General features: G+C 47.1%; 1 protein-coding gene across 1 annotated transcript in view; it reads right to left on the reverse strand.

Annotated features, from left to right (window-relative positions):
* Positions 1–356: 356 nt before the first annotated feature.
* Positions 357–15,815, reverse strand: part of INSC (INSC spindle orientation adaptor protein) — a 127,481-nt gene continuing 112,022 nt past the window's right edge. The window contains exons 10-13 of the mRNA XM_040495741.1: positions 13,134–13,200; positions 8,832–8,987; positions 7,314–7,390; positions 357–1,014 (exon numbers count right to left, since the gene is read on the reverse strand). Coding sequence (XP_040351675.1) covers positions 886–1,014; positions 7,314–7,390; positions 8,832–8,987; positions 13,134–13,200 — 429 coding nt within the window. The 3' untranslated portion in view covers positions 357–885. The remainder of the gene's footprint in view (positions 1,015–7,313; positions 7,391–8,831; positions 8,988–13,133; positions 13,201–15,815) is intronic.

Raw genomic sequence — 15,815 nt, forward strand, 5'->3', positions numbered from 1 at the left:
ACCAATTTCAAGCTACCAAAATGAGACCACTGAATGCAGAACTGGGGGCAAATTCTCACAATTGTCACTTGCAAACTGGTGTGAGCAAGATGTAGCACACCGCTACTTTAAAGTATACTTTTGAAAAGGTATCATTTACTAACACCTCCTCTGAGGATCCTACTCACCAGGAAGTTACACAAGAGCAAAAAAGCCTAAGGAAACTGAGTTTCTGGGGACTTTGGAAATCTCTTTGACTTCTCACTAAACCCCTTAGAATTTGACCCATTCGTGCGCTTATGAAAACAATACGACTCTCTATGGAGTTTTAATAGTTGGAAAAGATTTTGTGACATGAAACCGTAGGAATTAAGAACTTAAGTCTAAGATGTAATTTAATCTGAAAACACAAGACACATTTCGTATGATTTCATTTAGTATAGAATAAAGCTTTCCTTCTAGTATGTTCTGTCCAACTATGAAATTTATTTAAAATCTTTTAGAAAGGAGCAAGCCAACTTAAAAAGAAAAAAAGCCAAAAGACTGCTGGGCAGTTAGCATACCCTGGTTCCAAAGTGGAGGAAAAGTGAGGCAAGGTTACATAGTGAAAATAGAGAAAGCAAGATGAAGGGAAATCGCCCATGACAGTCTGCCATATTAGTCACTATGCATTTCAACATCTGCAAATGAAAAGTCACAGAAGTCAAAAATAAAAACAAAAAAGACTCCTAGGACCACAGACTGCCTGATGTTACTAGAGTATTTAGCCCTTGTCCATTTCATGTAAAAAATAAATTAAGTATAAATAAAGAGGTGAGGGAGCTGACGGGTACTCAGGTTGATCGCAGGAATGTACTCAGAGGGGGCATGAGAAGGGGGCCAAATGGCTTTCCTCTCCCACCCTTCCTACACAAAGCTCTCCTCCATGTTGCTGCAGAGTAAGAAAGAGTCCACAAGCCGGGGCTGGACCAGTTGCTGGAAGTCGGAGTCCTGGAGGCCTTCCGGGCAAACTCCAGCCAGTCTACGCAGAGCAGCCTAGAGAGAAACAGAAGAAATGACGCAGGTCAGACCAGGCTCTGCTCAGGTGCATGTACTTCCTTCAACGGTCCTGGGAAGTACAAGTAGTTCATTTATTAGTCAATTTGAGCTAATCGTCACCTTGGTCACCTGACACCTTGGTCATATAGTCCTTTTGGTTACCTGGTCACTACAGTAACCTTATCACTTGGTCATCCGGTGTCATTGGCATGTTGGTCATTATGGTGGATGTCATCTGAAAGCCTTCATGATCTTAATAATGGTCTTGCCACTTTGGTTTTTCAATCACCTTAGGAATCTGGTTATTCCAAAGATCTGCCATTTAAAAAACCTGCTCAACTTACTGACATATTGAAGCTCAAGATTTGTTCATGCTAGAGACCATATCTACCAGAAGCAGCAGTGGAATAACAGCCTTGCTTCCAGGTCCCTAGAGCAGCCTGAGAATAGCAAGGGCTATTTATTTAGCCATAAATTCAGCAAAGTTCTGACAAAGCATCATGGGATGGGGAAGTGGGAGAAGAGAGAGGAAGGAAGGTCATAAAGCTGAAGGAGAAGGAGAGTCTGCCACCAAGATGGAGATGAGTAGGAGGAGTGGGGACAGAATGTACACCACGGCCCAGGCCCCCATACGCTGGGCATTTCACTCCTCCCTGAGCAAACTATCCTGTTTTTTGCCTGTGTGACCTTGCTCAGCTCAAAGTCCCTCTCCACCCTTCCACTCTTTTTTAGCCAGCAGGTGCATTGATCCTGTGAGGTATGGCCCACCATCACCTCTTCTGTGAAACCTTCCCAGAGTCCTTGAAACAGAGACAGCCCCTCCTTCCTCTGTGCACCCACAGCCCCTGGGCTGACCTCAACCTTCTCACCCGTGGCTGCAACTGGCTTGTGGGTGTTTGTCTCCCACACTAGACTCTGAGCTCCTCAAAGATAGAGACTCTTTTATTTTTCTCTGTATCTATAGCAGGTAGAACAAGGTTTGGCACAGGGCTCAATAAATATTTGTTAAAAAAAAAAAATGAAGGGGCGCCTGGGTGGTTCAGTCGGTTGAGCATCCAACTTAGGCTCAGGTCATGATCCCACAGTTCGTAAGTTCGAGCCCTGTGTCGGGCTCTGTGCTGACAGCTCGAAGCCTGGATCCTGCTTCAGATCTGTGTCTCCCTCTCTCTCTGCCCCTAACACACTCACATTCTGTCTCTGTCTCTCTCAAAAGTAAATAAACATTAAAAAATTAAAAACAAAACAAAATAAGTGCTTTAAAAAACGAATTCTATCACTAGAGCAACCTGATGCTGTAAGTGTAGCCTGTGCACCTAGTTAGACCTCTTTACCGGTCAGCTGAGGCAGTGTGTACTAAGTGTTCAATGCATATTAATACCTTCCCTCTTCTTATACCTGTACACAACAAGGCAGGAGTTGGGAAACAAAGAGAGGAGAATACCTGGAATGGCAGAAGAGAATGAATGAATGAATGAATGGATGAATGAATGAATAAATAAATAAATGGAATAGCAAGGGAGTATCTACACATAGTATTTCATTTAATCCCTACAGGATACTACTACAAGGTAAGTATCATGATCTTCAGCTTGGAAATAAGGAGACAAAGGCTCAGTGAGGGAAAGGGGCCTTCCCAAGACTGCACGGCAGTCCCACTCCAGGACCCTCATACCCATGCACACAGGCAGGATGCTGCAAGCCCAGGACACTGGCTTATTACGTTGAGTCCAAGGCAGGCAGAGAGCTCGTTACCTATACCTATTGCTGAGAAACCACCAAGCTGGTGAAAAGAGAGGAAGGCTTAGGTTGGCTATTGGACAAACAGGTGCTGCCAGGTCTAAGCTGGATCAAGGAAAAGGGACATGTGTCTCTATGCAAGTGAGAAGGGTCTGAAACCTAGTGACAAGAAGTAGACTACAGGAGTCTCTCACTAGTGCGTCCTGCCTCTCCTGGGGTGTGATTGCCCCTAACGACTAAAGAGGCTGAGGGGTGCTTGGGTGGCTCAGTCAGTTAAGCATCCGACTCTTGATTTCAGCTCACGTCATGATCTCACACTTTGTGGGTTTGAGCCCGGCATTGGTTCCAGGCTAACAGCGCAAAGTCTGCTTAGGATTCTCTCTCTACCCCTCCCCCACCCCTGCACACATTCCCTCTCTCTCTCTCTCTCTCTCTCTCTCAAAATAAATAAACTTAAAAAAAAAAATAAAGAGGCTGAACTCCATAGCACTTTCTGATTCCTCTTGGCTCCAATTAGGAGAAATCACTCCATTAGTATAAAAAAGGCACAAAGATGGAAACAGAAATCTTCAGGAGAGGAGGCTACGAGGCCATTGATATATTTTACATCATCAGGGGTAAAAATAAAGCAAGAGACAGGAAGGGACAAAGAAAGATGAAATGGGGAGAAAATAGACTCATAAGGAGAGAGAATGAGGTACAAGAAAAAAATAGAGAAAGAGAGACAACAGAGAAATGGAACAAGAAGGAATAGTTAAAACAGAGAGACAGGGGCACCTGGGTGGCTCAGTTGGTTAAGCATCCAACTTCAGCTCAGGTCATGATCTCACAGTTCGTGAGCTCGAGCCCCGCATCGGGCTCTGTGCTGATAACTCAGAGCCTGGAGCCTGCTTCGGATTCTGTGTCTCCCTCTCTCTCTGCCCCTCCCCACTCATGCTCTGTCTCTCTGTCTTAAAAATAAATAAAACATTTAAAACAATTTTTTTAAATAAATAAATAAAATAAAACAGAGAGACAGAGATGAACTGGTAAAGAAAAGAGATCAAGCATGAGAGGGAGATGGAGAGAGACAGAAATGGTGACAAAGAAAAAGAGAGAGAGCCCAGGGGGTGGGGGGATAATAGGATGGAGGTAGGAGCAGGGGAGGAGCCGGCAAGGGAGGCAGAAGAGGGAGTTGGTGGAACTAGAGGTGAACTAGAAATAGACCTGAGAAAACACAAAGGCAAATAAACACCCTCATCTTCCCAGGGTTCCCAGGAAGACTGCAGGACAAGAACCCAAACCAACCCTGAGCACCCCCTCCTCAGTGTCCCGGGGCTCAAAGGACCCTTCAGCCTTCTGAAGCCTTTCTTTGCATCTCTGCTTCCCTCAGAGGGTTAACAGCCAGTCATCCCAGGATCTCATTCCCAGACAGTCTGAAAACACCCAAGCATTAAACAAGCCCAGCAGCCCACTGACAGCCGTCTCATTAAGGAAAAATCAATTCTGTTTGCGAAAGGCAATCTGCACTGCCACTTTCCCAGATGTGGGACACGATAATTGAAATGTCTTCCTTCCACCTGAAGAGAGACTTTGAAGCTGAGAAGAAGGCCTTGGGGAGGGCAGGAGAGGTAGCCTCCAACTCCATCTGCCAGGCCAGGCTTCTGGCGGCCCCCATCTCAGCAGCCAGGGGACCACACTCCAATGTGGAGCCCCTTCTGGGAGCCAAACCAAGAACACCCTCCAATTCTGGGGCCCAAGGGTGGGGAGACAAGACTACCAGTCCCTCAGGCAGGCAAAAAACAGTGAACAAACCCAATGTCCTATGGAGATACTAAGACCTGGAAAAGGGCCCCATCCCTAGGAAGGTTCCAGACTAGAGGGAGAGAAATACAAATACCTGCCATGAGCCAAGGTGGCAAGACCAGGGCCATTAGACATGGGGGAGAAACATGACTGGAAACAAGATGGCCTGGCCAAGAAGTCAAGACCTTCAGCATTAGACAGGCCTGTATTTGAATTCCAAGAGCCTCCCCTTAGAACACCAGGTACACTGGATAACATAACCTTCTTCCTACTGAATAAAAAAAAAAAATCTAAGCCAGCAGGTCCAGATGCATGCTGCCTTTGAGCCATAGATGCCTCCCAGGACACTCCATAGAGGAGAGGGATTTTGGTCCGAGATTGAGGAGGCTGCTGGCAAAACCATAGAAAGGGCATCTGCTTAGGACGAGGGCCAAGGCACAGTGTCATAGTGGCTCACAGCACTCTGGTCTAGACAAGCTGGACAGGGCCTGTAGGCCCCCAGGGGTATGCTGGAGCCAGACAGTAGGCCATAGATAATGGAGAACCATGGAAGGGCTGATTGTGTTAGTGTCTTGATTGTAATATTAGGATTAGCCCAGCAACCACAAGGAGGGTGGTTTAGGGAGGGAAGGGCTCTCTTCAGCATCCAACGACCCATCTTCGGTGAGAAATGTAATCCTTTTTCCACTGGAAAGTCCTTCAAGTGATTGATGATGGTAGCCAAGCCCTTCTGTGTATTTCACTTCAAACTAATAATAAAAATGGAAAAGGAATTGTGACAAGCCCACATATATGAATGGAGCTTTCTGGTTTCCCACCATTGCCTCAGGGCCTTGTAGTGCTGGGCACCTGTGGGCTTCCCGAGTTGTGGAGATAATGGTAGTTGGGGCCAATGATCGGGTTTGCCCGGCATTAACTCTCTCCACTTGACGCACTAAGCCAGACAGAATTCAGAAGGCCTGTGAACTTGGAGGAAAAAATTACATCATTACGCTTATTAACTTCCAACTGAAACTCAGCCTCTCCTTCAGTTGTGAATGCAGCAACCAACCACAAAGTCTCAGCAATTCCTATGACTTGTGGACCAATAAAAATCACAGATCCTTTCATATCCCCGTACACTTGTTGGAGGTACCTTCAAATATCATTTATGCTCCTTGCTAGTCAAGGTTACAATACTCATTAGACCCACTGCTATCTCTTATTTAATGTGTTAATTAAAAGTATGTATATTAATATACCATATATATAAATACTCTAATAATTATTTTAATAGAATTGGTTTCCTTCTTAATTCTATATATTTTGGGTTATGCATTTGAAACATTATTCTTAGAAGGGAAACAGAAGCTTTACCAGATTGCCCAAGGCACAAAAAAGTTAAGGGTGTTCTGCATGTATCAGAATCAAAGCCCCATGAGAGCAGAGATGTTTGTCTTCTTCCCCCCCCCACAGCCATATCTCCGTGGCTTAGAAGTGTGCATGGCACATAGAACCACTTGGTAAATATTTATTGACTAAGATTTATAACCACTTAGTGACCCACCCAATGTCACACAGCTCATTAATGGCAAAACCAAGGTGGATGTGTCTGGCTGTAACGCCCTGCTGTCTCTATGACAATATGATGCTCCCAGAAATGAGAAGAGCTCAGTCTAAAAAATGATGGGGTGAGGAGGGGGTTTTACTGTGAAACAGCTTGAAGGGTCTTCAGATCCATCGCTTCCCCCTTGCATTCTCTGAGGACCAACCAAGAACCTAGCACTCCCTTCTGAAAGTCAAATGGCCTGTTTATACAATGGCTTCCCTGTTCCCTTTGGCTTCCAGCTGGAAGCTGCTCTGCTTTGGGATTCAGTGGAGCCCCAGCAGGGAGGAATATAGAGACTAGGCATGCATTCCGATCTGGTATGGTTTATTCTTTCATGGTGGACCCAAACAGCAAGGAGAAGTTGGATGGGGACCTCCCAAGATGCCCTTGTTGGGTTCAGGTTGAAGATCCTGGTGAATCACACTTTCTGTTCTGTCCTACCACTTCCAGCCCTACTCCACAAAAGACAGGGGAGCTAGAAAGCTGGAAGAGTGCCAGCAAAGGGGCTCTGTCCAAGAGGAAGGAAGGCTTTCCTCACAATGCCCCTCTGGGAACAGGCAGGAAACATCCATCCCCTAGTTCCCATTCCAGTTCACACCATGGCATTACCAACACCACCTAGCCTTCTGCCCACCAGCCACTCTGGTATTGATCTGCTGTTAAGACTCCTCAAAACTCGGGGCGCCTGTGTGGCTCAGTCGGTTGAGCGTCCGACTTCGGCTCAGGTCACGATCTCACGGTTCGTGAGTTCGAGCCCCGCGTCGGGCTCTGGGCTGATGGCTCAGAGCCTGGAGCCTGCTTCTGACTCTGTGTCTCCCTCTCTCTCTGCCCCTCCCCCATTCATGCTCTGTGTCTCTCTGTCTCAAAAATAAATAAACATTAAAAAAAAAATTAAAAAAAAAAATAAAAAAATAAAAGACTCCTCAAAACTCAAAGGTTTATGATTACTAAAAGTACGAGTGGGGGGTTCCCCAACTCCCCGTCTTTCACATATATGACCTCATATAATTTTCTTACCAGTTTTATGAATGAAGCGAAACACCTTTATCGCCATTTTAAAGAGGAAAGTTGGGCGCAGAGAAGTCTCATGGCTTACTTAAGCCAACCAAGGCATCACCAGTTCTCCTGGCCCTTGGTCTGCAATCCCAAAGCCCAGGGAGGGAGCGGAGGAATACTGAGAACTCACCAGGCAAGCCACAAGCACAGCATCGCTGCTGTTCCTCTCCGAGGGCGATCTGCAGAGCTCGATGAGCCGGGACATACCTGTGTGAGACGCATGAGAATGTCATGCCCAGGATGGGGACAGGCCTGGCCAGACCTGACCCAGAGGTGCCCCCCTCCTTCACACGGCCCTCTGCATGGGGCGCTATAGAGGCAGGTAGCTCCGGGACCCCACCAGCTCACCAACTGGCTGGGGAAAGGGGGCTGAACCCACCTGGAGGAGGAGCTTGTAGTGGAAACTTTCTGTCCCCTTGAATGTGAATAGTCCCTGGTCAGGGACAGCCACAGACCCTGAGCTTAGTCAAAGTGCAACAGAACCTAACTTCCTGTGTAAGTACTTCTGATTTTTCCAGAACTATATTTAATGTTTCCATTGTTATCAGTGGGACTTCCCAATACCATTTTTTCCCCGATTGCCTATTTCAGTCGGAAAATACAATGTGGCTTAAATTACAGAAAACTACAGATTGGGGAGGTTAATGGCCCCTAGTCCTTTACAGAGGAAAGGTAAAGAATCAACTTTGTTTTTCAATGTAAATTGCTTTTGATGTAAATTGACAAACTCTGAAAAACAAAAACAGAACGAAAAGCTAACTCAGAAGATATTAATAAAAAGTGTACAGATACATTCTGCAGGTTTATCTTCCATAAAGTCTTTCTGGAGCCAGAAACCAGGGCCACCTCTTGCCGTTCACCAGGTATATCTACATGATAGGTGACAATGCCATGGCTAATCTCATGCCTCTGCCTGGAGCACCCTTTCTCAACCATCACATTGGAATAATGCCTCAACCTACAGCTGAAGACTCACCTTGCTAAAACATTCTTCGACCCACCCAGATAAATGTGGGCTACCTCCACTGTGGGCCAAACGTGCCACGGACATGCTTTGAACACTGCTTTATGGCATTCAAGTGCATATTTTTCTTTCCGTATCTGCCACCCCACCAAGTTGTAAGCCCCTGTGGTCAGGTCAATGCGATATACCTAGCGCTCGGAACCGAGTCTGGCACAGAGTGGGCACTCTGAGAATATGAGTTGGGTAAATGTGACTAAGTGAATGAACACATGGCTTAAAAGTAAATAAATCAAGTAATGAGTGAGTTAATGAATGAACCAAAGGATGAATTAATGAGTGAACAGACTAATCGAAGGGTAAGTCAACAAATGAGGAAGTGAATAACTGAATAAGCGAATGAATGAGAAAAGGAATGAGAGTAAAAGAATAGGGTCCTTGGCAGGAAGTCTGCATGTGAATTGCTTTTTTATCCACTGTTAGCCTCTCTAGGCCCCTTTCCTCTCTAACTTCAGCCCCACTTACAAGCTAGATGAGGGGCTGCACCCTGGGCCCCCATCACAGAGTTTTCTGGCACCCGGAGAGCGAGGCTCACCTCAGCCCCGCCTTTGCTCTGAGTCATCTGTCGTCACCATGAAATCAGGATTGCTCCCACCCCCAAGCCCGCCTCCCCACCACAGCACTTACAGCTCAGCCGCACGGCCTCCCGTGCCACAGCTGGGTCTCGGCTGAGACGGGCCAGGGTCACGGCAGCCTTCTGCTGGACTCGCTCACAAGCCGCCACCTCGGCAGGGGTTCCAGACCTTGGCTTCTCGGACAGCATGCCCATGATAAGCTGGACCCCTGGGCAGGAGAAAATGAACAGTTGGTACCTGCCCCAGCAAGGAGCCTCTCCCCCCGCCCCCCGTCCCGGGGCCAGCTGCATGGATGGCTGCAAAAGCTTGAGACTTAGGGGGTCTCAACCACAGAAAGGAAGGTGGACAAGGCCACCTCTTTTACTCCTTCTGCCCTGGAGATATCTCTGATTCCATGTACTAAGTCACTATACTTAGAAGGGACATCAGGAGGACATCCCTTTTGATTTTTCAAATGCTATTTCTGAGCTTTCATTACATGTGTGATGCTACACTAAATGCCCAATAAATGCACGATCCCCTAATAGTCTCCCAATAGTCTCATGAACTAGGTACTAATATAATTCACTCTGAGGCCCAGAGAGAAGTGAAGTCTCTTTTCCAGGGTCCCACAGTTAGTAGTCAGGAAGCTGGTATCAGAACTCAGGTAACCTGATTATTCCCTCACTCTTTCACTTCTGAGGCAGCTGTATCTGAGATTGGTCCAGAGATGACGAGTCCTCCGTGGGACGTGACCCAAACCTGGGCTGGATGAGCAATAGATCCAGCCCCGAAGGAGGGTAGGTAGCTAGACTGAGAGCTTTAGCCCTGAACTTGGGTAGCTGAGAAGGCTTACCACCCTCTCCTGAAACCAGATCTATCTGCTGATCGTCCCACAAACCCAAATCCACATTGACTCCCATCTCCATGCCTTTGTCACCTAATTCTTCTGCATGGCAGGTCCTTTTCCCTCACATGCTCCATCTAAAGAATTCCCATCCTGCAGGCTGTAGTAAAAGTCCATCTTCTACGGGACATCCTAACTGCCCCAGGTCACACCCCCTTCCCTGCACCCAGAGGCACGGGCCAGCTTAGAACTTAAACCAGACGTGGCCCACAGATGTATTTTTGCTTTCTTTTGTTGCTCCATACAGTGTCTAAATTTTTTTTAATTTCACTCTTATGAAAATTGGAAGGTTTCCATAAAAATCCAGATTGTCAGTTTCTAAAAAAAAATCCCCTCCTGACCTGACATTGGGTCCGCATTTCTTCATGACAACAACTTGCTGAAACTTATTATAAGCTTGCTACTTTAAATAGGATTGGTCCAGTCCCTGCTGAGTCTACATCATCCATTTATGTTACTTGTCTGGGTCCACAGGCATCTAAGTTTGTGACCTCTGCCTTAGACCGTGGAGCCAGAGGGTTTTTGGAGATCTGGCACTACCTGTCCTTCCCCTCCATTTCACAGAAGAGCACCTGAGGTCTGGAGAGAGAAAGTAATTTCCCAAGTTCACACAGAGGTTGGTTGCAGTCTAGGACCTCAGCCACATGCCCCTCTGAATCTTACTTGAACCAGATGTAATTTCTAACTCCCTTGGATCTCAATGCACAGGGGCTATAAGTTACTTAGGTATGGCCCTGAGATTATTCAGTCCTGAGGAGGGGCCATTTCTCTTCCTGGTGAGATTTGTAAGTGACCCATTTCTCCTTCCTATAGGCTCAAGGGACCCAGAAGACCTACCTTTTGCCTCGACTACCTCTGCCAACACACACTCTAACCTTAGGGCAAGGTACTTCTCTTCCAAACCCTCTCCAAGACCACTGAATGGAACATAGTCTTCAGGCTCCCTATGCCCACAATGTTCCTAAGACAAGGTTATGATTGTGAATGTCCTGAGGTATGTATGTTATGGCCTGTGGGCACATGAACAGGAGATACCAAGGTGACAACTTTGGGAAGAGCCACAAGCCTAGGAAATTTTACTAACTCCTGGTTAAGGTTCCCGTAAAGAAGCCATTTTCCCACCCTGTAGTTTGCACCTGGAACCTGATAAAGAATCAAAGAGTTTCTCACACTAGCAGGTAAGCTCCAGGGGGTAAAGATTTGTGCCCGTTTCCTGCATGGAAATATCTAAAGTATCTAAGAATAGTGCTTTGCTCAAATCTTTGTTGAATAAATATCAAATGAATGAATATGAAGGTATTCTTGAATATGAAGGTATTCATTTCATATTCATAAAATCCAAGTTTCCTTTAAATGTATACTTTGTAAGTCTTATCTAGAAAAAGATAGGATGCTATGAAATTGGGGCTGCCTAGGAAAATCCGGACTGTGTTTCCTAAGTTCTGGCCAGGCTCGATGTCAGAACAGTTGCCTAAGAGTTGGGGGTTACAACTTCAGAGACCAGCTCCCCCAACACCATGCTCCCTCCCCAACATTCTCTCCAGCTCAGCCCCAGCCCCTGAGAGAGAAGCCAAAAGAGGGATACTAATGTCAGTGGATTGACAGGTAAGAGCTTGGGCTGCCCTGGCCTGCCTCCCAGCATAAGGAGGACAGCAGCCACAGTGCCTGACTTGCCAGGATGGCCTCCTTCGTGCAGCCCCCATGACCAACACTCACGCAGAGTTCAGGGCAGGACAGAGACAAAATCACCAGGCTTCAGGCCAATGCATGCGAGAGTCTCATGCATCCTGGTAAGAGGACTGCCTTTCAAAGCCCAGTCCTCACAACAGTGCTTGCCCGGTCCAGCCCACAGGATCTCACTCAGCTCCAGGGGGCCCTGGTTGCGTCACCAACACTGCTGATCCCTCCAGTTATGCCCCACTTTGTACTGTCTCTCCCTCAAATGCTCTTCAGCTGAGCCCCCTGAGACTGATCTGCACCAAAAGAGCAGATGCACTCAGCACAGTCCCCATTCTGTGCCAGATACTCTTCTGACAAACTTTATATTGATCCTCACATTATCCTATGAGGTAGGTACACTCCCATTCTGCAGATGGAAATGCAGAGCTAGTAAATTACGGGGCCAGGATTCAAACCCGGTGTGTTTCCAGTTTTCACGATCTCAGCCACTATGCCATTCCTCTGCCACATTATTTTATTGTCGATTTCACACTTTTTCATGTTATCACTTTTGCCGAGTTGGGCTCTCCTCCCAGGACAAAGCCAAGGATTTATCTCTGTGTTCATTTGCTCGGAACAATGTAGGAGGTCTCTAACTGTTGTCTCAATGAGCCAGTCAGTAGCCCTTTGTAAACCATAAAACCCTCCATAGTGGCCACATATTCCAATCCCAACCCCACAGGCCTCTGGACACCCACTACTGCTGACCACTTGACCTTGAGGAGGCTCTGAGTGCAGCAGGAACAGGCCGGGAATGATACCCCTCAGCCTCAGCTGGCTCGGTGAAGTTTTTCATTATTAGCTCAAGCACATAAAATTAACACAAAATGATGTCTTTCAATTAGTCATAGGGGGATGGGGGATGGGGAACGTGTGTGTTTGTTAAAACAGCGGGGCAACCTGGGAGAAGGGGGTTTAACAAGAGCAGAAACAGCTGGCCCCGGGCTCTCAGCTCACTCGTCCTCATTAGCGTCTCTGGTTTCCAACCGGTTGCTAATTGCTCCCTTATTTCCCAGTCACAGGAAGCCCTCGCCACTCTTTGCTCCCAGCTGCAAGGCAGCAGACCCATCCTCCAGCAGAGCCTGTGCAGGTCTGCTTCCTGGCCAAGGAAACCTGGCCCACCTCACCTGGACTTCGTGGCCCCCTCGGCACAAGGTGGGAGCGGGGGGAGCGGGTGGGGTAGTGACGCTCTCCGGTGAGGGGTCCGGGGATCAGGCATGCCCTGACCTACTCCCCCACCCACACCCTCCTCAGGCACATCAGCTCTCTAAGTGAGGCCAAATCCAGTGTGATAGGAATGACTTAAAGTCCAAACTTGAACTTAAGGAGGCTTTCTGCATCCTCTGGCAGGAATCGATTTTTACTTTTTGGATCATAACGAAATAGTTGTCTTCCCTTCACCACCTAGTTAAATTAGCAACCGCTAACCCCTCACCTTGGGTCTACTTTATCCCCTTCCCTGCTGCTGTATTTCCTGCATGCCACTATCATCATCCGCCGTTCTCTATCTTCTCGTTCATTGCCTGTCTCCCACTAGAATTAAAGCCCATCAAAAGCAAAGAAACATTACATGTTGGCCCAGCTGTACACACACACACACACACACACACACACACACACACACTCATGTAATTGTGGAGATGCACAGGCACACATGTACACACACACAGCCTTCACACAAACACAGAGGCACGTGGTCCTTTACAGCCACATAATCCGTGCCACGTGCACACTGCCAGAAAGACATACCGTTCTCCTGAATGATGTCAGAGGCACACTGCTCCAGGACAGACATGTTTGCCAAGATGGTCACAATCTGGAAAAGAGAGTTGAGAACCTGAGGAAAGGGGCACACCTGCGCCAAGTGGTGCTGTCTACAGACAGCTGAGCCGGGAGCTACAAAGCTTTCCTTTACCCGTGAGTCTTTACCATCCATGTGGCCCATACTCCCGTGGTATTTTCGCCCATCCTCATGGGCTCCTGCCTCCCAGATGTATTTCCCCAGTGCTTGGTTCCCACTCGTCAGCATGTGGCCCTGGGATGCCCCCACCAAGGGCCCTAGGACCCCCCTGGAGATAACCATGTCACCTGAGTAAAGATGGGGACCCCATCACCTTTCCTCAGGGTACCTCTAGCCCCAGATCCTGAAATGCAGTCAGAACTGCCAGGCTCGTGGCTAGCCCCTCCCCTGAATTGGGTTTCGCTCATCCTAGCTTCTTGCCCTGACAGTGAACCCCACCTACTTTCAATCTGAAATCAGTGGACGTAAAGGTGAAATTAGAGAACCTGAGTAAGATCAAAGGGCAGCATTACACCCCAAGTGTCAGGTATTGTATGGAATCTGGTAAGAAAGTTCTTGCTCAGCTGACTTTACAAGTCTGTCCTCTGTAAGCTTCCCCTGTCGGTCATTCTTGAAGGGTTCTGACTGTAGTAAAGAGATGCTGTCACCAGGTGGAGACAGTGAGCCTTGGTTACACCCGCATGGGCTGGGTAGCCAATAACCCACCCCACCCTGATTCCTGGGCATAGTCAGTGTTGTAGACAGAAGTCACTGCATAAAACTGGATTAAGGGATGGACCATCAAGGGACCACTTACAGACCTCAAACTGTAAGGTGCCAAAACTCCATTGGAAAATGTGTTTTAACTATTAGTTCAGATACCACCCAAGACATGGCTCCTGATGTAAATGGCAAAATGAAATGCACCCACTTCCACAGAAGCAGAGAGCACTCTCGAGTGGTAATTAAAACAAATAATAAAATAAAATGGAAAACACTTCTCACTGGTGCAGTCCTCTCTCTCTCTCAAAAGGGTTCTTCAAAGCTTGTGGCATATTGTAACTGGAGGCTGTGTCCCCATCTCTGAGGCAGCAGCTGACAGTCTGCTGAGGACAGTTCAGGCAGCTTAAATTCTGGAACTGGATAATGCATAATAATGTGATGTTTACCAACAGAAAGTATTATCTAGATTTTCATTGGTGCAATATTGGCATATTCTTCTGCATAATCAATGCATGTAACAAATCTCTCCTTTTAAACAGAAAGGAAAAAGTCTGCCGTATTAATAGAATATCTATCTATCCCCATTCCCACTAAACACATGTTGAAAAGGGACGCGTGTTCTTAGGGTGCTGAGGCAGATCCCTGTGTGTCAGGCCCTGGTGGCTCACACCTGCTCAGGGGCTTGGCTGCGGAGGCACTCCCGGGATGGGCTGCCAGGGAAGGGACAGGAGACTACCCCAGAAGCTTTATCTCAAAGGCAACTCTGCCCCAGCAGCTGCTTTATGAAGGGAGTGAAGGAGGGCTAGTCCTTAGATGCTCTTTTTCCTCCCCTTTTATGATTGTGTGGGGGGGGGGGGGGCTAAGAGGAAGGAGTTAGAAGGAAAATGTGGGTTGAAGATGCAGTTAAAAAATGGCAGGTTCCCCAAGAAGCATAAAGTCTTACGAGGAAGGAGACATGAGGCCAAGTCCGTGTCAGATTGCAATTCACCTGGCTTCGCAGTTGCAGGGGACACAACCTCTGTTCCCACCACAAAGAGTCACTACATGCTGACCGTTCACCAGCCAGGGAGATGAAGAAAGATGCTTCCTGGACATACAGATCCAAAGGGGAAGGGAGGAAGCAAGGAAGGAAGGGCAAAATAAAAAAGGAAAAGGAAACCTTTGTCTGCAGCATCACATTCATTACATGGCAATTATTAACTGTGTCACAGGCATGGGTAGGTCTTTGTGTCAGACTAATTTAGATCCCGTTAATGAAAATTACTTCCTCTTTGCAGAGCCCGTACCCCATGTGGCTTTCTGAGGTTCAGATGAAGTATTCAATTAAGCACAATTTGAATAAATGCCAATTATTCCCTGCTTTGAGTTCCCCTCCTGAATCATCCTTGTATGCGCCATGATGTAGAGAGGAAAGGGGATCAACATTTCTCCTTGAAGTCAAGTCCAGGGATGGGATTTTAGGGACAACTGGTTTACAAGGATACATGATAACAATGCTGTCGGGGGGGAAAGAATGCAAGAGGCAGGCAGTTTTCCCCTGGCCCAGGCTAATTCAATCCTGTCTGATGATTTTCGATTAACTCCTATTCCTCCTGAGCGAAAGGACACTATTCCTCTGCAGTTATTTGGTGAATACAGAGGATCTAGGCCTCAAGCCCTAGGTGAGAGGCAGTGCAACATAGTGGGTAAGCATATGGATCCGCTTCGTTCCAAATACTGGCTCTGTCATTTATTTTCCATATGATCTTGGCCTATTAGTTAACCTTTCTTGATTGATGGAGGGATATTAGTTTTCTATTGCTGTTATAACAAATTACCAGATTTAGTCGCTTAAAATGACACAATTTTACCGTGTAGTTCTGGAGGTCAGAAGCCCGAAATGGGTCTCATGGAGCTAAAACCAAGGTGCCTACAGGGCTGCATTTCTC

The sequence above is a fragment of the Herpailurus yagouaroundi genome, unplaced genomic scaffold, assembly GCF_014898765.1.
Source record: "Herpailurus yagouaroundi ecotype Mexico unplaced genomic scaffold, PumYag 187, whole genome shotgun sequence".
NCBI classification, from domain to species: domain Eukaryota; kingdom Metazoa; phylum Chordata; class Mammalia; order Carnivora; family Felidae; genus Herpailurus; species Herpailurus yagouaroundi.